Source organism: Ziziphus jujuba, chromosome 10 (assembly GCF_031755915.1).
Source record: "Ziziphus jujuba cultivar Dongzao chromosome 10, ASM3175591v1".
NCBI classification, from domain to species: Eukaryota; Viridiplantae; Streptophyta; class Magnoliopsida; order Rosales; family Rhamnaceae; genus Ziziphus; species Ziziphus jujuba.
Genome location: NC_083388.1, coordinates 27,275,022 through 27,296,898, shown reverse-complemented (window position 1 = coordinate 27,296,898; position 21,877 = coordinate 27,275,022). Strand labels below are relative to the sequence as shown.

The following is a 21,877-nucleotide window of genomic DNA, read 5'->3' as shown; positions in this document are numbered from 1 at the left end:
TACTTCTATTCGTGCTTTGTTAGCGCTAGTTGCTATGCATGATTTAGAGTTGGAGCAACTAGATGTGAAGACCGCTTTCTTGCATGGTGAGCTTGAGGAGACAATTTATATGCAGCAACCCGAAGGTTTCGAGGTTGAAGGAAAAGAGGATCATGTGTGTTTATTGAAAAGGTCCTTGTATGGTTTGAAGCAATCCCCTCGTCAGTGGTACAAGCGGTTTGATGGGTTTATGTTTAGCCATGGCTATTCTAGAAGCCAATATGATAGCTGTGTGTATTTTAGGAAGTTGGAAGATGGCTCATTTATCTATTTGTTGCTTTATGTTGATGATATGCTGATAGTGGCCAAGAAGAAATCCGATATCAACAGATTGAAAGCAGAATTGAGTGGTGAATTTGAGATGAAAGATTTGGGAGCGGCAAAGAAGATTCTTGGTATGGAGATTGAGAGAGATAGATCTGCAGGTAAACTTTTCTTGACTCAAAGATCTTTTGTTGAGAAAGTTCTGGAGCGTTTTGGAATGAAGAACGCTAAACCTGTAAGTACTCCATTAGCTACTCATTTTAGATTGTCTGCTGATATGTCACCACAGTCAGATAGAGATATTGAGTATATGTCACATGTTCCTTATTCTAGTGCTGTTGGTAGTTTGATGTATGCTATGGTGTATACCCGTCCTGACATTGCACATGCTGTTAGTGTTGTGAGCCGGTATATGGCTAATCCTGGCAAACAACACTGGCAAGCTGTCAAGTGGATTCTAAGGTACTTAAGAGGCACTACTAACACTTGTTTAGAGTTTGGTGGAAGTAAGGAGGGTGTACGTGGATATGTTGATGCAGATTTTGCTGGGGACCTTGATAGAAGGAGGTCCACTACTGGTTATGTATTTACTCTTGGAGATACTTCTATCAGTTGGAAGTCTGTTTTGCAAGCAACAGTTGCACTATCAACTACAGAAGCTGAATATATGGCTATAGCTGAAGCGGTGAAAGTAGCTATTTGGTTAAGGGCGTTGATAGGTGAGTTGAGCTCTGAGCAGGAGAGTACGGTCATCAATTGTGATAGTCAGAGTGCTATCTATCTCACTAAGGATCAGATGTTTCACGAGAGGACAAAACATATAGATGTTCGGTATCATTTTGTACGTGATGTTATTGCTCGTGGAGATATTGTTGTCAGCAAGGTGAGCACTCATGATAATCCTGCTGACATGATGACCAAGGCACTTCCAGTAGCCAAGTTTGAGCATTGCTTGGACTTGGTTGGTGTTTGTTGTTGAGCTTTACCTTTAGGGGTTTTTTGTGGAAGAGGATGGCAACTTTTATCGAAGATTGGAGTTTTGTATGTTTTTCATTCCTTATATGGAATTCGTGTCAAGGTGGAGATTGTTAGAGTTTGTGACCTGAATTCTTGTTGACCCGACCCGAAAAGCTCGCAGTGCGACCCATTTGGTAAAACTAAATTTTGGAGAAAAATTTGGGGCTCTGTGGTGGAAGCGGAGGTCTCGGGCCGATAGGCCCGAGACCGTAGCCCACCACTGAGCCCGACGAGGGTGCAGGGGCAGTGCCCCCGCGGTACGGACCTGTTCAATTTTAGGGTTTCTTCTGTACTATATATTTTTGGTTTTCGGCTGTAATTAAGGTTTAAGGGTATCGCGCAGTCAGGCTCACCTTTTGTACCAATCTTTCGATATTGGATTTGCTTCTCTCTGCCCGTGGTTTTTCCCGTCAAGGGTTTCCACGTAAATTGTGTGTCTGTTCTTCGCTTTCTTTGTTTTCGTTGCTATTTGTTTTTCTTCGAATTCCGTAACATACCCAATCAAAAAAATAAAAAAATTCAACAGCCTTAGAACCACTTTAACAAAAAATGTAATAACGAAACAATAATAATAATAATAATAATAAGCAATGAAAATAATGGAAAACTTAGGATGGGTCTTTAAAAAAATCCATTTTGGTTGTCTTCTGGGAGGCTCATTGATTGATCACGTAGATATTTGGACTTGAATATGCTATTGGGATGGACCTCATTGAAAGTTGGTTGGGCCACTAATGAGACAGCGGCTGCGTATAGATTTCCCATTTCAAGATAGTTATTGCAATTTATCAAATTAGCTGGTTGCTGCAATGTTTCCTGACTTCCATTATCCACTTTTTGAGGCTGGAGGTTATGATCCGTTGCTAATTGGTTGTCTAGCACTGGAAGTTGATCATTCTCTATATGAACTAGATTATCCAAATGTGTTACACCATTGTTACAATAATCCATCTGCACAAAGTTGGTGTTGTAGTTACAAATTGGCGGAGCAATAATTTCTTCATACTCTGGATACTCTTCTTCATTATTACCCACATTCAAAAGAGATGGAAGTTCTTGATCTTCCTCATCTTCACCAGATTCTGATTCTTCTTCAGCAGCCATATTCTCATAAAGTTTACAAAGAACCCAATCATCCAACTGTAACAAAACAAACAAGAAAAATATATTATCCTTATATATGAAGGAAAAAATTAAACCACGTAGTAATTAAATCTATTAACCTAAAGAAATAGTAAATAGATATAAGTTTTGTATATACACGTACCTTCATGTCATTAGGACCCGTACGGGTACACGGAGGAGGTTCACTGACTCTAAATTCGTGCATAATCCATTTAGTCTTTGTACCATTTGGAGGTTTTCCTTCGTAGAAAACCAAAGCCTTTTTGTATCCAATAAGGCTATTGTTACTGTCTCTATCTATAACAGGCTTATCAGCTCCGCTGGCCTTCCAATATCCTCCAACTTTGCAGGCTCTATTTGGTCTATTTCCATTTTTGTATTTTCTTACTCTTGAAGTGAAAAAATAGCATTCTTTTTCTCCACGCCTTTTGTATTCCACTGTATACAATTCAAAATTAATGTTAGATTATTGAAATAATTATAACTTATAAATTAAAGAATATTTATTTTGGCGAAATACTATACGCCGATGAAGAAACTTTCATTCCATATATATATATATATATATATATACATGTAGACAAAGTATAAGTAAAATTTTGCACTTAATAAACAACCGAAAATACTGATTTTCTAGTGACAAAAAAAATATACTAAAAAGCACAAGTGTATCTGAAAAAGAATGTTATATATATTAAAAAATACACATTGTAATAAAGTGGTGAAGAAGAAGAAAAAAAAAAAAAAAAAAAAAAGGGTTTGAAACCTGAAAGGTCTTTTGGAATCCAATCATATAGTTCAACTTCAAAGATGCGATTATGTGGTAAACGCAGATTGGCAAGCTTCCTCCTCAGGTAATATCCAATAAGTAGTTCATCACTAGGGATAAATTTGTATCCCGGTTGTTTAGGTATAATTGTATGTGATCCTCCTCTATTGGCGGATTGAAATTCATGGTTATGAATATGGGTCTCCATTAATGAAGCTTGAAAGGAGATAGAAGAGATGAGAGAGGGGGGAAGAGAGGTTTTGTTGAATCCAATAGAATTCTTGTTAATTCTTATATTTGTTACATCAAATAATTAAATAACACCTGATTAGTTAGCAAAAAATGTATATGCATGCAATAAGCGAATTATAATCCTAATAGGATTGTTGATATTTCTCATATAGGATTCTTGGTAATTCTCATATTGCTTTTTATCTTGTCAAATCATAGATAATATAAATAAGAAAAAAAAAAAAGATGTATAGAAAAGCAAATTATTCTGTCGATGGACACAGCTTGAGAAGTACGAGCGCTACATCGTTTTTTTTTATATTTTTTAAATAGATTAAAATTTTAATATAGAAATTTTAAGAAAAGAATTTTTTTTTTTTTTTAACTTATGAACGTACAATTTCTTTTTTTGGTTTTATTTGTGTAATGCGCATATTGATATAAGTTAAAAATCATTAATTAATAAATTAAATAAAAATAATATTCGAATTGATAAATTGGGTTCAGTTAATATTAGAAATGTCGAATTACTACTAACACTAAACAAACAATTAAATAAGTAAATTCCATACAACTTAGGAAATAAAATAAAATTGAATATGTTAATAAACAACACTTAAATAGTATATACATATAAAAGAAAAATGTTCAGGCTCACCAACCATCCAAAATTTAACTGAACTAGCTTAAAAACCATGTTTAGAAATCCTATTAAATCCAAACAGGCAAAATTTCAAAATTTGCAAGTAAATTCGTGATGAACATAGTAGGAAATAAAAAAAAAAATTAAAGTGGACCCTTAAAAGAATCCCTTTTATTGGTCTTCTGGGAGACTCTTTAAATTACTTAGATACTTGGTCCTAAATATGCTGCTGGGAGGTACCTTGAAAGATGGTTGGTCCACCATGTTTGCTGTATAGAGACTTCCCAACATTCCAAAATCATTGTCATTCATCAAAGCTGGTAGATGATGATGCACTTTCTGGTTACCATAATCCATAATTTGGTGCTGATTATCCATTGCTGGTAGCAGTTGGTTCTCATATGGAAATTGATTCTCGATATCGAGTTGATTACCCAAATATGTTTCATAAATCACATTATTTGCATAAAAATCCCTATGCACAAAGTTGTGGTTGTAGTAGTTGTCAATTGGTTGAGCAACAATTTTTTCAAACTCTGTATACTCACCAGGACCTGAATTATCATGTTTTGTTTCTTCTTGATTATCTTGATGTTCTTCAACTTCATCTTCATCTTCAGGTTCTTCTTGATCTTCATCATCAATCCGAGTAGTCTTGCTTTTGTAATTGCCTTTAACAGCTTTCTCATAAATTCTACAGATAACCCAATCATCCAACTGCAACAAATTAACCAAATATAGAATATGCATGATTAAGGAAAACAAATATAAACCAAAATATTTCTGAAGAAATAAAAAAAGATCATAATTTATGGATATAAATATTATACCCTCATGTCATCGGCACCTCTTCTGGTACATGGAGGAGGTTCATTGAGTCGAAATTCATGCATAATCCAATTAGTCTTAGTCCCTTTTGTAGGTTTTCCTCTATAGAAAACCAAAGACTTTTTGTATCCAACATGGATGTTATTATTGTCTTTCACACGCTTATCGGCTCCGGTGGCCTTCCAATATCCATCTCCGGCGGCTCGATTCGGTCTACTTCCATTCTTGTATTTTCTATCCCTTGGAGTGAAAAAATAGCATTCTTTTTCTCCGGGCAGTTTGTATCTCTCTATATAATATTCAAATTAATACATTTACATATATATAATATTATACCCAAAAAAAAAAATTACAGTAATTACTTCCGCAAGTAAGATTTGAATATCAATATATTTACATATATATATATATTATTATAACCAAAAAAACATAAAATTACAGAAATTACTTCCGCAAGTAAGAATTTGCACATATATATATTTTTTATATAAGTGATAAACAAATTAAAGAAGAACAAGTAAGATTTTGAACTTGTAATATATGATAAATTTAGAAATTAATTGGTAAGTTAAAAGAAAAAAACAGAGAGAACCTGAAAGGTCTTCCGGGTTAAATTTGTAGAGGTTAACTTCAAAGATCCGATTAGCCGGTAAACACTCATTGGCAAGCTTCTTCTTCAAGTAGTCATTGAGGAGTTCATGATCATAGGGGCAAAATCTGTACCCCACTTGAAATTTTATTTCTTGTCCACCGACTGATTGAAATTTGGGTTCCTGAGGAAAATCTTGAGCTTCAACAGATGGTGAAGAAGAATCTTTATCAGTCTCCATTGATGGAAGGAACTTGGAGATAAAGAGAAAAAGATCGAACTGTAATTTTGAAAAGGCTAAGAGCGTTTTGTTGAATCCGAATAATCCAAATAGATTCTTGAATTGATAATCTTTATAAAACCATATATCTGTGAGATTTTGCCAACTCATATATATAATTATTAAGTTTTATTAAAGTAGAATAATATTTTAATATAACAATTTTTTAAAAATGAAAATTTTATCATATATGACACATAAAAAAGGTTAAAAAAAAAAAAGACGACATTTTGATCATATACTAAAATTTATTGGTATAATAATTTTTTTTTTCTTATTTGCTTAATATGAATCGTCATATAAATATTTATTTGTTGTGTCAAAGTTAAAAAATATTTGATAATTTTTTATTTTTTATTTTTTTTATATTTGATAAGTTAGAATAACAAACTTTACCAAAAAAAGGAAGTTAGGATAACAAATACGTGAATTATATGTTTATGATATATTTGAATTTAAATATATCCTATAAGTTTTATTATTATTTTATAAGAACCAATAAGGCTTTAGATAATTCAAAAATAATACTAGATGTACTAAATAAATTTATCAAGATATATACAAGTATGACATATCAATATTTTATTGATTAATATATTATTTTAATATATTTATATATAAATAAACTTTTAAATAAACCTTTAATAGGATATTTGTAATTAAACACAAACCAATCAAATATCGACATATGGCATTTAATATATATCTTGACTACTTCTGTTGTTATTATTATTATTCTTATTAGCAAATTATTCTAGCCATTAAATTCATTCAACAGTGTTAATAAAACTCATCTGCCACAAAAAATTATAATAATAATAAAATAAATAAATTAGGAAGAAAAAATTAGAAATCAAAATAATCATGTACCATTAAACTTGTTCAATAATCAAGATTATGCCCATTGTAGACATTGTAGTTGTGATAACACTGTTCCTACTCTAAGATATTGAATTTGATTCCAGTACCACAGAACTAAAAATTAAACCATTTCTAACAACAGCATGTTAGTTTCTTAGGAATTGGAACCATCCATTTACAATGCTTCAAATTGATCACTAAAATGATATATCCGATGGTGATCAGTGTGCCCATATGCAATCTTAAGCAGCACTTAATCGTAGATCATATAGTAGTCCCTCCACTCCACATCCAAACATCATTTTAAGAATAAAATACAACAATTTTGATTCCACATATGACTCAAACAGCTAGATGATTCGGTATGGGATACGGATCCTCCCCATTTCAAATTACAATTTAGGTTAGCCAAATTGTGACATGTCGCCTAAATTAGTTTCAATAAATACTAATAGCTAATTTTTATTCAAGACTAGCACATGCGAGAAACCCCTTTCCTACAACCCCATATAGTTTCTTGGAACAATCCATTCACAATGCTAACAAATTGGTCACTCATGAAAGATTAGATGGGAGATTGATATGATTATATGTAATCTTAAGCAACACTCAATCATATATTATACCAGCCTACACTTCATATCCAAACATCAAAGACTAAATTATTACAATTTTTATTCCACAAATAACTAAAACCACTAGAATATTCAGTAGCCAATTTTTATTTAGGACCAAAGCTCCGTGAATCTGATTCATCACCATTGATAGGGGAAAAAAAGCCTTCGAAAGTACCACAAGGACTTAGAAGCTGACAAAATTCTTTTCCTTCAAGCTTTCGACAGTTTCCTTGAGGCTATCTTTCAGAGGAACGAATTCAATACCCAAAGTCTTTGCCTTTACCTTGGACACCTGATATGTTGGCACATAAGGTTTGTCATCTGAGGACCTGGTAAGATCATTTTAAAAGGGAAACCAAATATTATCAGTGAAAACAAGTACATTCAGTAACGCAATAAGCAATGACAACAAACTTTTTCCACAGTAACAAATAAAAACATTTTTCCATAAGGAAAACTGCGATGAAGAGATTAAGTATAGCTGATTATAACCAGTAAGTACCCTAAGGTTATAACTTGAAGAGGGGAAGGAAAAGGAAGACTTACTTCTCTGGAAGTTGTAAAGCAGGATAGAGCTCGCGCAAGTTTCTCACAATTTCTGAATAGTGTGCAACAGTCTCAACCAAACAATATCTTCCACTAGCTGAAGGAATCTCAAATGCTTGAATATGAGAATTGGCCACATCTTTCACATTAACCCATCCAAACGTAGCATTTGTAAATGTTTGTGCTCCTACATTAAAAAATCAAAAAAAAAAATTACGAGAATAATTATGCATTCCATGAAAAAAGATAGTCCATCATATTTCTAAAATATCTAGCATATCTGGACTCGATTAATAGCAGTATTAAGTTTATAGTATGGTATTATATTTCACACCTATGATGAAGGTAAAAAAACAGCAGTAGCCCTCCCATCACATTTTATCAACCCGAGTAAGTTTCATATCTTAGCTAAGACATTTTTAGCACCTTGCAAGGAGGCATATGGCACTAGACCTAAGATAATTCACCACCAAAAAAAAAAAAGGAAAGGGATACACATATATTTCCATGCTTGAATCTACGCCTCAATTTTTTTTGCACAAGAGCTTCGGGAACAAATGGTGAGTATATAGCAGCTAGAACCTTAATTTATCATACAGAAACAATTTGTATCAAAAAAAACAAAATCATAGATAAACATTTTGATTTAACCATTATCAAAGACAATTTGCAAGGTTTGTTATTACCATGATTAAAAGCATCTTTTCCAGATTGTCAAAGAGAAAAGACTCAACAACATGAAGCAGATACGAAAATGTGTTTATCGTATATAAAAAGAAAAAAAAAAATACCATTTATTAAGTTCAACACCGCAGCAGCACTTGTGTTTAAGGTAGGTTGTAGTAGAGGTCCAATCACCATGGCTGGGTTAATTGTCACCATGTCAATACCCTTCTCTTTTGCAAACTTCCAGGCAGCATCCTCAGCCAAAGTCTTTGAAAGCGCATACCAAAGCTGGAAGAGAAGAAAAGAAAAGAAAGAAAAAAGGTTATTAAAAAAATAACTAGTTTGCAAATAAACACAGAAGCCACAGGATCTGTGACAAAACAGCAAGGTCCTTATAGGCAAAAACTTTCCTAGGGCACAACCAGTAGTAGTGACAGCAAGCATGAAGTCTGTGTATCCAAGTTCATGAGTTTTGCTTAGTTTTGACTTCCATGTGAAAATGAGTGGTTCACCTCTACAGAAAGGAATCACAGCCACAAATGGATATATATATATATATATATAGAGAGAGAGAGAGGAAAAATGAAGGAAAACTTGGTGTATTTTAAACATCTATCAGTCACCGAAACAAAAAATTTTCCATATTATTTTGACTCCCTTATGTCATACAGGAAGGTACTCCAAATTCAGGAGACTGATTTGAGTTCACCCCAAAAACTGCCATCATTATTTGTGACATGGGAAATCAAATTGCATGATTACATGCTTCAAAAGATCATAAGAATGGTTCCATCCATACCTTCGATTCCTTAAGAAATTCTGGATCCGAAAACCAAGTCTCATCAACTACCACATCAGGAGTTCGAGGCTTTCTGCTATAAGCAACTGCAGCTATAGAAGATGTCAGAACCACCCGTTTAATGGACTTAAATTTTGCACATGCATTAAGAACATTTAGTGTTCCCTTCACCGCAGGGTTAAGGAGTTCTGCCTGAAATAAGGAGAGGAATTGCCAAGTAACATTTAGAAGCAAGAGCAGCTAAGTCAATTAATTTAACTAACATGAAAAGGCGCTAACAATTTATTTTCTACAATAAATTTTTCTTGTGGAAATTACTATGAAATTATGGCACCAAAAATTATGAGGTATCACCAAAAATAATAGCGAAGTAGAGAGCTCTGCATACTAGTTACAGGTTCAACACTTTCCAGACAGCATATTATGTGTCTCTTCTCTCTAATCAATTTATGGCATGTTTCTTCACATATGAAGAAGAAGAAGATGTCTCAAACATGTAATAAAATACGATGATCATCCAATTCTGAATGATAAGAATATATAAATAATAACAATAAAAAAAAGGAAGTTAGAAAGAGATAAACCTCTGGGTCCTTGACATCATGATAAAAGGGAGATGCAGTGTGGAAAACACCTTCACACCCCTCAAGAGCAGAGTCAAAGGAACCTTCTTCAAGTAAGTCTGCTTTGAAAAGCTGAAGCCTTTGATTAGCTCCATCAAGTGAAGTTAAGTGGTTTGTCTTTTTTGGATCACCTGCGGATGCATACAAACCACCCCAACACACTTAATCCACTTTTTAAACTTATGCCAAATGAAAGTTTAAGATAATGAAACAAGTTTTCTATAAAATGTCAATACAAAAAACTACAACCAATATCATGTGAAACGCATAGCTATAGGAATAAAATTGATTTCCTTGAATCTTAATAAAGCTAGTTCTGCAAAAATCAAATTGAAAACCGGGGATTCGACGGAACAACTATATGAAAAACCACTTGCATTTAATCTTTCCATCATTCCCATCAAAATACGCATAGCATATATTCTATTAGACGCATTTCCTAGATTTAAAAGCTCAATTAAAAAGAAAAAAAAAAAGACAGATAATTTAACACATTTTCCCAAGAACCCTCAACTACTCTCCCCAAAACCCCATACGCTCATCAAAAGCTTCAAAATTTCTGAATCAGATACCATAATCCGAAATGGGTATAATCGAAATCATCACAGAAGTCCCCAATTTAAAATTAAAAAAAACAAAAAAAACAAACAAACAAAAACCGAGATAGAGAAGATAGAGAGTGAATGATTACTGACTGGGATTGCGAACAGAGGCTCTGACAGTGTAACCTCTTTGGAGAAGAAACTTGACCAGCCATGAAGCTATGTAACCGGACGCTCCGGTGACACAGACCACCTTCCCAGCTCCTGATCCGATGCTCATCTTTTTCACTTTTGTTTTCCTTGTACAGAATTTGTTTGGTGTTGGAGGAGAAATGAATGTCTTTGATTGATTTGCTATGTTTCTCTGTTAGATGCTGCCCTTTATGTTGTCGACGTGTCGTACGTGACTCATTTCCTCACCTACAAGTCTACGACAAAAGGTTGATGAGGTTGGTGGAGAGAGAGAAAGAGATGTGTGTGGGTCCGCGACAATGCGTATTGACATTAATTTGTTTCAGAAATATGCACAAAAATAATATAATATCGGACGGTTTGTATAGTATTATAATTTATACAGGTCAAGAGTCAAGAGTCAAGATTAGATTTTGTTATTCAATATCAAAATTATTTGGATTAACATGTCTCTTTCTGTCTTTCATGTCCACAATTTGGAATTTTTAATAATATTCATCAGAACAAAAACAAAAAAAAACAAAAAAAAAAAAATTGGAACTTTTAATGCTATTTACATATTCTGCTTTAGGAGTTAAAAGAATTCATAGGAAGGTTCAAAAGATCTATAAATTTAACAATAAAAAAGGACCTTTGTTTATTGATAGTAATAATAATAATAACAATAGAAAAGGACTTTGATGCTATACTATATATATATTGTTTTGTACTTTGAAATGGATGATGAACCTTTATTTTCTTTTATATTGAACATTATTGGGGATTGGAATTTGGTTCATTCATTAATGAAACAATACCCTGTTTTGCTATGGGACAGTAGGCGGCGAACCTTGGTTTCATGTTTTTCTCAATCCTGAAATTTTTTGGTTTCTGATATATATATATATATATATATACATATATATACAGTTAAAATTGACTGATTGAAAAAGTAGGACAAACTGCTTTACTTTACTAATTAATTGACAAAATAGTATAATATTTTTTCCCACAAATGGCTAAAAACAGTACAACATTCTGTAGAAAAGTTCTGTGAATATGATTCACCAACACTTAAAAAAATAAAAATAAAAATCTTCAAAAGAATCACAAAGACATAGGAGCTGACAAAATTCTTTTCCTTCAAGCTTTCCCTTGAGGCTAACTTATAAAAGGAACGAGTTCAATACCAAAGCTCTTTGCCTTTTCCTTGGACGCCTGATATGTTGGCACATAAGGTTTGTCATCTGATGACCGGGCAAGATCAGGGAAAACAAATATTATTAGTAAAAATTAGTGAATTTATGTGGGTAGAAAAGAAGAAGAAAAGTTATAGTCACAAATTTGAGATTATATATGATTTCGTTCTTCTATCCTGGAAACTAGACCCAATTAATCAAAAAAAAAAAAAAAAAAACTTACCTCTCAGGAAATGGCAAAACAGGGTAAAGCTCATGTAAAGGTTCTCACAAGTCCTGAACAGTGTACAACACTCTCAACTAAACAGTGTCTTCCACCAGCTTTTGGAATCTCAAATGCCTGAATATGGGCATTGGCTGTTGAATTAAATTAATATTTATGGACTTGACATAATCAATTACTCACTTACAGGGCCTATTTATGCCATTAATAGGATTGGCTTATTTTATTATTTTGTAGTATGGCCCTTGGTCACACACTCTCTATAAGACTCCAATTGGCCCATTGGACTGGAGGACCAACTCTTTTTATAAGTCCATTGACTTATCCATATTTTTTCTAGTATAATTATATTATCAAATTATTATTATTTTATGTGTGTCAAAATTAATGGATAAGTCTGACTTGCAGAGACTATTTAAAGGGTCTAGGGCAAGCAAACATGATATACCACACAATATTTGGAGATTAGGGTTTTCAGAAATCTGAGAGTGGTTTGAGAGTAGTGTGTCCATAGGCACTACTTTACGTTGTTTCTATTTTGCAGGATTAAAGATCTAATTTATCAATGGCTGCGTTTGGAGGTTAATAATTTATGATCTATAGAATTTATTATGTATATTTAGATTCATAAAATTTCTAACAATTGGTATCAGAGCACATGGTTAATATGCATAGTAAATTTCTTTGTAGTTTATTACAGTTAGCATGTGAATATTGATCTGTGTTTTTTGCCATTATTATCAGTGTTCTAGATATATATATATATATATATATATATATATACGTTGCTTTACATTAATTTTTCTTTTCTTTTATTTTCTTGAATTGTGTACATATGTAAATTTTGAGATTCAAGATTATGTATTCTATTAAACATATTTACGTATATATATATATATATACTCATGGTCGTTTTTGTTTGTTCTTAAAAAAAAAAAAATTATTTGTAAATATCGGGCGTGTTCAAAAAAAAAAAAAAAACTGGGTTTTCGGCCATGAATTTCACATGCTAATTTTCTGGGTTTTGGACCAAATTGATTTGAGGAAAAAGTTTCCCAAGAATACACGAAACAAACGGCACCAATTTTGCCTAAAATTTGCTGGAATTTCTTGTGTTTCCATGGGTGTTTTGTTTGTGTTTTGGCCGAATATAAACCTTGCTTGGATGTTTATTTTGGGTTGATTTTGAATCAAATTTATTTGTGGGAAACGTTGCCAAAGGGAAGACGAAACTAACGCCGCCGGTATCGTCGGAAACGGTGGCCGGAACGATGAGATATGGCCGGATAAGAATAGCGGGTCGCGTGACCCGTTTGGACTGGAACCGGGTCACTCGTGACCCGGTTGGGTGAAGAAGATGAGAGAAAAGACGTGTCGTTTTGGGTTACTGCTGACGTCATCTGCTGACGTCAGCACGACACGTCGTTTGCTGACGTCAGCAGATGACGTCAGCAGGCCAAAAAAAATTTTATTTATTTTTATTGATTTATTTGTTGTTTATTTATTAATTAATATAGTGATTCAATTGTTCAATTTATTTATTTATTGTTTGTTTATTTGTTTAATTATCACATTCCAATTTTATTAAATTAAATTAAATATTTGTGATTGGAAAATTGGATTGTATGAGCTTACCCAAAGAGGCTTTGTGCCTAGTTGGTATAGTAGTGTGGGATTTTAGGTACTCACCTGTCGTGAGACTTATTTTATCTGCATTATGTGTACCAATGTAATGTATATTGGCATAGTGGATGGGATGTTTTATATTTGCCTACTTCATGAAATTGCCAATATGTTATTTTTTCTCCCATTTATTAACTAGGGTCTATGCGGGTAATTAAGCTACCATGTCGGTAGTTTTAGTTGCTTTGTATAACGCCTGGAATGGCAGTGGAAGTTAATTAAATGCCATGTATTGCAGGTTCTGAGTTGCCCTGTCGGTGATTCAGTTCAATGCATTTGATTGTGGTTATTTGGTTGACTGTCCCTGGCCCGCGTAAGGGTATCTTTAGTGCTACAAAGACCCTAAGCGATATTTATGTTTGTGTTTTTGTGTTGAGGGGCTGGAAAATAGTAATTGAATTGTTTTAAATTTTTTAAATGTCTTGTTGTTTACTATTTTTACAGCTAGTAGCATCCCAAATCTTATGCCTATGACTGCCATGATGAAATTGGATGGGACAAATTATCAGAAATGGAAGAAAACCTTAGTTATGAATTTGACTTTCATGAAATTGGATTTGGCTTTGGAGATAGATCCACCAGAGATACCGACTGATGAGAGTACTGCAGCAGCTAAGAAACTTTATGAGGATTGGAAACACTCTAATAAGTGTTGTATGATGATGATGGAGAATTACATGGATGAGGCCATATATGCTAGTATTCCTAAAGTGGATACTGCAAAAGAACTTCTTGAAGAGATAGGAAAGAAGTTTATCAAGTTTGATATGAATGAGAAGCATCATTATTTGGACCTATTGAATAATACCAAGTATGATGGTATTAAAGGAGTAAGGGACCATATTATGCTACTTTATTCCTATTATAATAAGCTGAAGGATCTTAAGATGGACATTGGAGATGAGTTCTTGACCTATTCTATAATGAGGAGTCTTCCATCACAGTTTGATAATATAAGGTCGAGTTTGAATACTAAGAAAGAAGGTTGTAGTTTGGAGGAATTGACTACTATCATTGTCAAGGAAGAGGATGATATTAAATTAAGTAAGTCTAGGTCTGTTGCTATGGTTTCACATCAGGTAGATAAGTCCAAGAAGTTTTTTCCAAAAGAAGGGACAAGGATTCAAGCCAGGATAAGGTTTCAAGCCTGGGCAGGGTTTTAACCCCAATAGGAAGAAGTTTTCTAGTATGAAGCCTAAAGGGCCGAGAGATGGTGGTTTTCAGATTAGAGAAAGGAAAGAGTACTTCAATGGAAGGTGTGGATACTGCAATAAAGTTGGGCACAAGAAGATAGACTGTTGGACCTTAAAGGGAAAGCAAGAGAAGAAAGGTAATATTTTAATGATTGAGACCAATATTATCGATGTGCCTATGAATTCTTGGTGGTTAGATACTGGAGCTACAATTCATGTTACTAATTCATTGCAGGGGATGATAAGCCGAAGGGGCCCAACCAATCTTAAGCAGCATGTTTATATGGGAGATAGCTCAAGAGTGAAGGTGGACATTGTGGGAACAATCAAGTTGAAGCTTGCCACTGGATATGTTTTGGAGTTGCAAGAAGTTTCTTATGTACCTTCAATAAGAAGGAACTTGTTATCTATTTCTGTTTTGGATAGTCAAGGTTATAGTTTTTTGTTTGGAAATAACAAAGTTGAATTATTTAAGGATGGTAAAGTTGTTGGTTTTGGAATTTTATGTGGCAATTTATATAAGCTTGATTTATTTAATAATGGTCTCAATTTCTTTGTTAATTCTATTGTTGCTTCCAAACACCCAAGAGTTAATGACAATTCCTCAATGTTATGGCATAAATGTTTGGGACATATTTCTAGGCATAGAATGGAAAGGTTAGTGAAGGATGGGATACTTCCTAATCTTGATTTCTCTGATCTTTTGACTTGTGTTGAATGTGTGAAAGGGAAGTTAACTGCCAAGGTAAGAAAGGATAAGTTAGCTAGGTGTGGAGATGTTTTGGAGTTAATCCACACTGACATACGTGGACCTTTTACACCAACTGCTTTGGGTGGTTATAGATATTTTATTACTTTCATTGACGATTACTCTCGTTATGGACATGTTGAGCTTATTCGTGAGAAGTCAAATTCTTTAGTTGCCTTTAAAGAGTTTAAGGTAAAGATGGAGCTTCAAAAGAATAAGAAAATAAAAGCTGTAAGGTCTGATAGAGGTGGTGAGTTTTATGATAGATATGATGAGACTGGAAGGAACCCAGGGCCTTTTGCTATTTATTTGCGTGAGTTTGGCATTGATGCGCAATATACGATGCCTGGTACACCTCAGCAAAATGGCATAGCTGAGAGAAGGAATAGAACTTTGTTGGATATGGTGCGGTCTATGTTGGCAAATTCTAGGTTGCCAGATTATTTGTGGGGAGAGGCTTTAAGGACGGCGGCTTATATTTTGAATCAAGTTCCAAATAAGTCCGTTCCTAAGACACCTTTTGAGTTGTGGTCAGAAAGAAAGCCTAATTTGCATCATTTTCGAATATGGGGTTGCAAAGCTGAAGTAAGGATTTATAATCCCCAAATTAAGAAGTTGGATCCTAAAACCATTAGTGGATATTTTGTTGGCTATTGTATAGGATCTAGGGGTTCAAGATTCTTTTGTCCTTCTCACACCACCAGGATCGTGGAATCAGACAGGGCCATTTATTTTGAAGATGATTTTGGGTTTGGTGATAGTAATGGTCCAAGGGAATCTCAATTTAGAGAAGAAAGTGTTTTCATTCCCAGTATAGTTGTTCCTGATAGAGATATTGTTGATCCAGTAGTTGATGAACCAGTAGTTGGTCAGAATGAACTCATTGTTGAAAAGCAGGTTATTCCAGCTATTGCAGAGGCTGATGTACCTTTGAGGAGGTCACAAAGGACTAGAAGATTAGCTATTCCTGATGACTATGAGATTTACTTGCAGGAGCATGAGTTTGACATAAGTGATGATTCAGATCCAGTCACTTATGAGGAAGCCATAAGCAGTTCAAATTCAAATTTTTGGTTGGATGCAATGGAAGATGAAATGAAATCCATGGCATCAAATGGAGTTTGGGATTTGGTTGAGTTACCAGAGGGTAGCAAGCCTATTGGGTGCAAATGGGTCTTTAAGACTAAAAAGGACTCCAATGGTCAAGTGGAGAGGTATAAGGCTAGACTTGTAGCTAAAGGGTTTAGCCAGAAGGAAGGAATTGATTATACAGAGACTTTCTCTCCTGTATCCACAAAGGATTCTTTTAGAATCATTATGGCGATTGTGGCGCATTATGACCTGGAGTTGCATCAGATGGATGTCAGAACTGCCTTTCTGAATGGTGATTTATATGAGGATGTATTTATGGTTCAACCAGTTGGTTTCCAACAAACGCGGAATGGTAATTTGGTTTGTAAGCTTAAGAAATCTATTTATGGTCTTAAGCAAGCTTCAAGACAATGGTATCTTAAGTTTGATGAGGTTGTCATCCAAAATGGCTTTAAGGAGAATGTTGTTGATAGATGCATATATATGAAGGTCAGTGGGAGCAGTTTTATATTTCTGGTGTTGTATGTTGATGACATACTTTTGGCTACTAATGACACTGACCTATTAGCTGAGACAAAGCAGATGTTGTGCAACCATTTTGATATGAAAAATCCTTGTGAGGCTTCTTTTGTTTTGGGCATCAAGATTGTTCGAGATAGGACTAATTATGTAGTGCAATTGTCTCAGAGAGTTTATATTGATAGAATTCTTAAGAGATTTGATATGCATAATTGTTCTCCTGGAAGTGTACCGGTTACGAAAGGTGAAAAGTTTTCTAAGGATCAGTGTCCCAAGAATGATAGAGAAAGGATGGCAATGAAGAATGTTCGCTATTCTTCAACAGTAGGTAGTTTGATGTATGCTCAAGTATGTACACGGCCTGATATAGCTTTTGCTGTGGGTGTGCTTGGTAGATTTATGAGCAATCCTGGTCCTATTCATTACCAAGTAATTAAGAAGGTCTTTAGGTATCTTCAGGGTACTAAAGATCATATGTTGACATATCGTCACACCAACTCTCTTGAAGTAGTGGGTTATAGTGATGCAGACTATAAAGGTTGTGTGGATGATAAGAAATCTACCACTGGTTATATATTTATCATGGCAGGAGGTGCTGTGTCTTGGCGGAGTGCCAAGCAGTCAGTGACAACATCCTTGACTATGGAGGCAGAATATGTGGCGTGTTATGAGGCTACCCGTCATGCAGTTTGGCTACGGAATTTTATCCATGATTTAGGAGTAGTTGACTCCATTGAGAGGCCTATTATGATGTATTGTGATAATACTGCAGGGGTATCTTTCTCCAATAATTTAAAAGGTACTCCTGGTGCAAAGTACATTGATGTGAAATATTTTGTGGTAAAGGAGAAAATTGAAGAGGGCCTCATTACTGTTGTTCACACGCCGACTTATAGCATGGTGGCAGATCCACTGACCAAGCCTTTACCGGTAGGCATATTTGAGGAGCATGTGTCCCGTATGGGATTGTTAGGCAGTTGAGACTGCTGTGGGTCAGTGGGAGTTTGTTATGTTTTCTGTAGTAATATCCATGTTGAGTATTATTTATTTCTTTGAATATTTTAATACATTGATGTATGTGGATCATTATTTATTTATGAGATGATTTATTACACATATTATTGCTCCTTATATTTACAGACCTATTGAGACTATTAGTCTATGTATATATGTATGTTGATCCACAGGTGCCATGGTGAATCCCTACTACCTAGTTTGGGTATATTGTTGTATCCTATCGATACGCAATTTGCTTGAATGAAATGGTGTTGTGTGTTGGGGGATTGCACATGGTTAGGTAAATCTCTACTACCTAGACTGAGTTTATGGCATGCAAAGTACTCGGTTGAAATGGTATAATATTTTGGGAGATTTACTGAGAGAATCTCTACTGCCTAGTCTAGTATATTGTTGTGCCCTGTCGGTATACTATATATTTGGATGAAATGGCATTATGGTTCGGGAGATTCTATAGTAAGTGAGTTTGGATTTTATATGATGATGATTATGCAGTCCAAGTGGGAGAATGCTGAATTAAATTAATATTTGTGGACTTGGCATAATCAATTACTCACTTACAGGACCTATTTATGTCATTAATGGGATTGACTTATTTTATTATTTTGTAGTAGGTCCCTTGGTCACACACTCTCTATAAGACTCCAGTTGGCCCATTGGACTGGAGGACCAACTCTTTTTATAAGCCCATTGATTTATCCATATTTTTCCTAGTATAATTATATTATCAAATTATTATTATTTTATGTGTGTCAAAATTAATGGATAAGTCTGACTTACAGAGACTATTTAAAGGGTCTAGGGCAAGCAAACATGATATACCACACAATATTTCATTCAGTTTTAATGTAAAAACTTGAAATCTAAACAGTGTCCAAGGATTGAGATAAGTAACTAGAAGATAAATTTATAAGGCTAATTATAATCTGCATTATGTATATGAAACATGAAGAAGTCTGAAGTTCAATGGTGTGTCTTTTCTGGATCACCTGTGGAGATTGCTAGCTAGCTAGCCACATTTCGAAATCTACTACATAAGAAAAAAATAAATAAATAAAAAGAACAATGGTTTTGAGATATTAACAAAAATAGAGAATTCTACAACTCATTCGCACAAAAAAAAGCACAGGAATAAATATGAACAAAATATGTATCCAAAGGTTTACTATAAGCTAGCTGTACAAATTTGAAAAACAGTATAAACAACAAATTCCATGTCATCTTGCATCATCTACCATTGTACCTAATAAAATTAGTTACTTTAACCCATTTTTTACAAAACCTCATTTCTTACACTCAAAAGCTCTATATACAAGAGATATTTGTTAAGAATGTTTTTGTGAATGAAGCCCCACATCAGCTAAATATGGGGATATAAAAGGTATATAAGTGGCTTGGGTTACACCCCTACTGTGTTAATCTTTTAGGGTCAAGCTTTAGCAGATGGTATCATAAGTGATGAATGGTGGTGAGGCCTAGGTGGACTACGATGGTGAAGAAGATGCGATCGCCTCCTCCTTCATGAGTAGTATGACGCGGTCAACTCTCCTAGGGTGAAGGAGATGAAACCCCCTAAGCATTGGAGAGGAAAACCCCCTAAGCATTGGAGTACTCTTTACAAGATGGGACGAAATTGAGTTCTCAATTTGAGAAGGTGCCAAGGCTCTTTGAATGGACAAGTGGTCCTTGATTTGGCCTTGACCACCCAGAAAGGCATCCAAAAAGAGAATGGACAAGTGATCCTTTGTTTAAGGGTGAAGGAATGAAAAATAGAATGTTATATATATATATATATATTGTATTTGTGATATACAGCTCTATATATATACAGAGATGAGAGGTACACGATGAAGATAGAAAGCTAACTAACAAGATGATGACAGCAAGACTTATCTATATGACAATCCGATACAATAGCAGAAAGATAAGCACTCTTTGAGTCAGTGCCAAACTCCACACAAAATTTTCTTCTTCATTCACTAAATCCATCTAATAAAATCCCTCTACTATATATACGTCCCTTTAATAGAAAATAACAAATTAACAACAAAATAGCAAAAATAGCATAAGACAGTTAGAGAATTTCGAAAAACTCTCAACGTAGGCCTGCCAATACGAATTCCCTGAGCCAGCGTGGCTTCACACATTTCCTAATATTTGCCTGACTCTTCTGCAACCTTCTTCTTGCATCCCTCAACTTTAAAACTACCTTCGATTTCTCCCTCTTTAGCTTGAGCATTGTCTTGGGTCTTTTCCTCATGGGCCTCAGATCCCACCCACTAGCCCATCTGTTCTTGGACTTCAGCCCACTTATCCATTTGCTCTTTAATTTGGGTACTGTCCAAGACCACTTCAACCTATCTACCACTACCCCCTTCCTCGAAAACGATCTTGTCCTCAAGGTTGGGCATGTTGTACATCTGACTGAATGCCTCGAGATCCTCCCAAGTAGCATCCTCGAGGGAACTATGCGACCATTGCACCAGAACCTGTTTCTAAGGTTTATTCTGCACTTGAGCGAGTCGACCAGCTAACACCTCCACAGGAGTTAATAAGGGTCTATTAGCATGACTAAGCTCCGACAATGGGTAGCAAGTGAGAGGCAAATCCCCTTTGAAAGCCTTAAGCAAGGATACATGAAAGGTTGGATGGATTTTGCTTCCAACAAGTAACGCCAAGGTATAAGCCACGGGACCTGCACGAGCAACCACTGGAAAAGGACCAAAATATCGGCGACTAAGCTTAAAGTTAAGTCTTGTTACTACTGTCGATTGACGATATGGTTGAAGCTTAACCAAGACTAAATCTCCGACTTGAAACTAGATGTCACGCCGTCTTTTGTTAGCTTGTTGTTGCATTTGAAGCTAAACTTGCATTAGACTCTTCTTCAGTTGTTGCAGGATTAAATCTCGATACAGCAAGTCTTCTTCCACTGCTTGGATTGTTATGGCATCTCATACATAAGCTGGGATGGTCGGAGTAGGTCTTCCATAAACCGCTTGGAAGGGAGTCATTTCGATGGCAGAATGATGGCTAGTATTATAATGGTATTCAGCCCAACTGAGGAACCGACTCCATTAGCTCTTAGGTATTGTTCGAGATATCTGTTCGTCACCTCTGTTTGGTCGTCGGTTTGAGAGTGGTAAGACAAGATCATTTTCAACTTCGTTCCCATTAATTCAAATAATTTCTTCCAGAAATGACTCATGAAAATGGGATCACGATCCGAAACCAACGAGCGAGGCACCCCATGCAAGCATATGAACATGTGAGTAAAGAGCTCGGCTACCTTTGAAGCTATATAATTCAAGGGAAGAGCTCCAAAGTGTGCATATTTTGTGAGGAGATCTATGACCACAAGAATGGTGGAGTTTCCTCGTGACATAGGCAATTCCACAATGAAATCTAAAGCCAAATCCTTCCACACTCTCTCAATTATCTTAAGGGGCTGTAAAAGACCACTTGGAGAGGCTGTGGAGTACTTAATGGTCTGACATGTGCTACACTTAGCCACAAACTACCGCACCTCCTTCCTCATTCCGTTCCAAAAGAAACTCGCACTAAGCAGCAGATAAGTCCTTTCTACACCCACA

The 21,877-nt window shown here is 34.9% G+C and overlaps 3 protein-coding genes across 3 annotated transcripts; all 3 read right to left on the bottom strand.

Moving 5' to 3' along the window:
- Window positions 1–1,941: 1,941 nt before the first annotated feature.
- Window positions 1,942–3,422, bottom strand: LOC107412448 (NAC domain-containing protein 2-like). The gene is made up of 3 exons (XM_016020226.3): window positions 3,212–3,422; window positions 2,588–2,883; window positions 1,942–2,460 (listed from the first exon to the last, which is right to left on the bottom strand). Exons 1-3 carry the CDS (start codon window positions 3,420–3,422, stop codon window positions 1,942–1,944), a joined length of 1,026 nt encoding a protein of 341 aa, XP_015875712.3.
- Window positions 3,423–4,100: 678 nt separating this feature from the next.
- On the bottom strand, window positions 4,101–5,873 carry LOC107412447 (protein ATAF2-like). The gene is made up of 3 exons (XM_016020224.4): window positions 5,509–5,873; window positions 4,919–5,205; window positions 4,101–4,805 (listed from the first exon to the last, which is right to left on the bottom strand). Exons 1-3 carry the CDS (start codon window positions 5,744–5,746, stop codon window positions 4,260–4,262), a joined length of 1,071 nt encoding a protein of 356 aa, XP_015875710.2. The 5' UTR covers window positions 5,747–5,873; the 3' UTR covers window positions 4,101–4,259.
- A 1,320-nt stretch (window positions 5,874–7,193) lies between these two features.
- LOC107412471 (phenylacetaldehyde reductase) lies at window positions 7,194–10,821 on the bottom strand. Its single transcript, XM_016020247.4, has 6 exons — window positions 10,593–10,821; window positions 9,859–10,028; window positions 9,275–9,466; window positions 8,601–8,763; window positions 7,810–7,996; window positions 7,194–7,592 (listed from the first exon to the last, which is right to left on the bottom strand). Exons 1-6 carry the CDS (start codon window positions 10,717–10,719, stop codon window positions 7,448–7,450), a joined length of 984 nt encoding a protein of 327 aa, XP_015875733.2. The 5' UTR covers window positions 10,720–10,821; the 3' UTR covers window positions 7,194–7,447.
- Window positions 10,822–21,877: the final 11,056 nt, after the last annotated feature.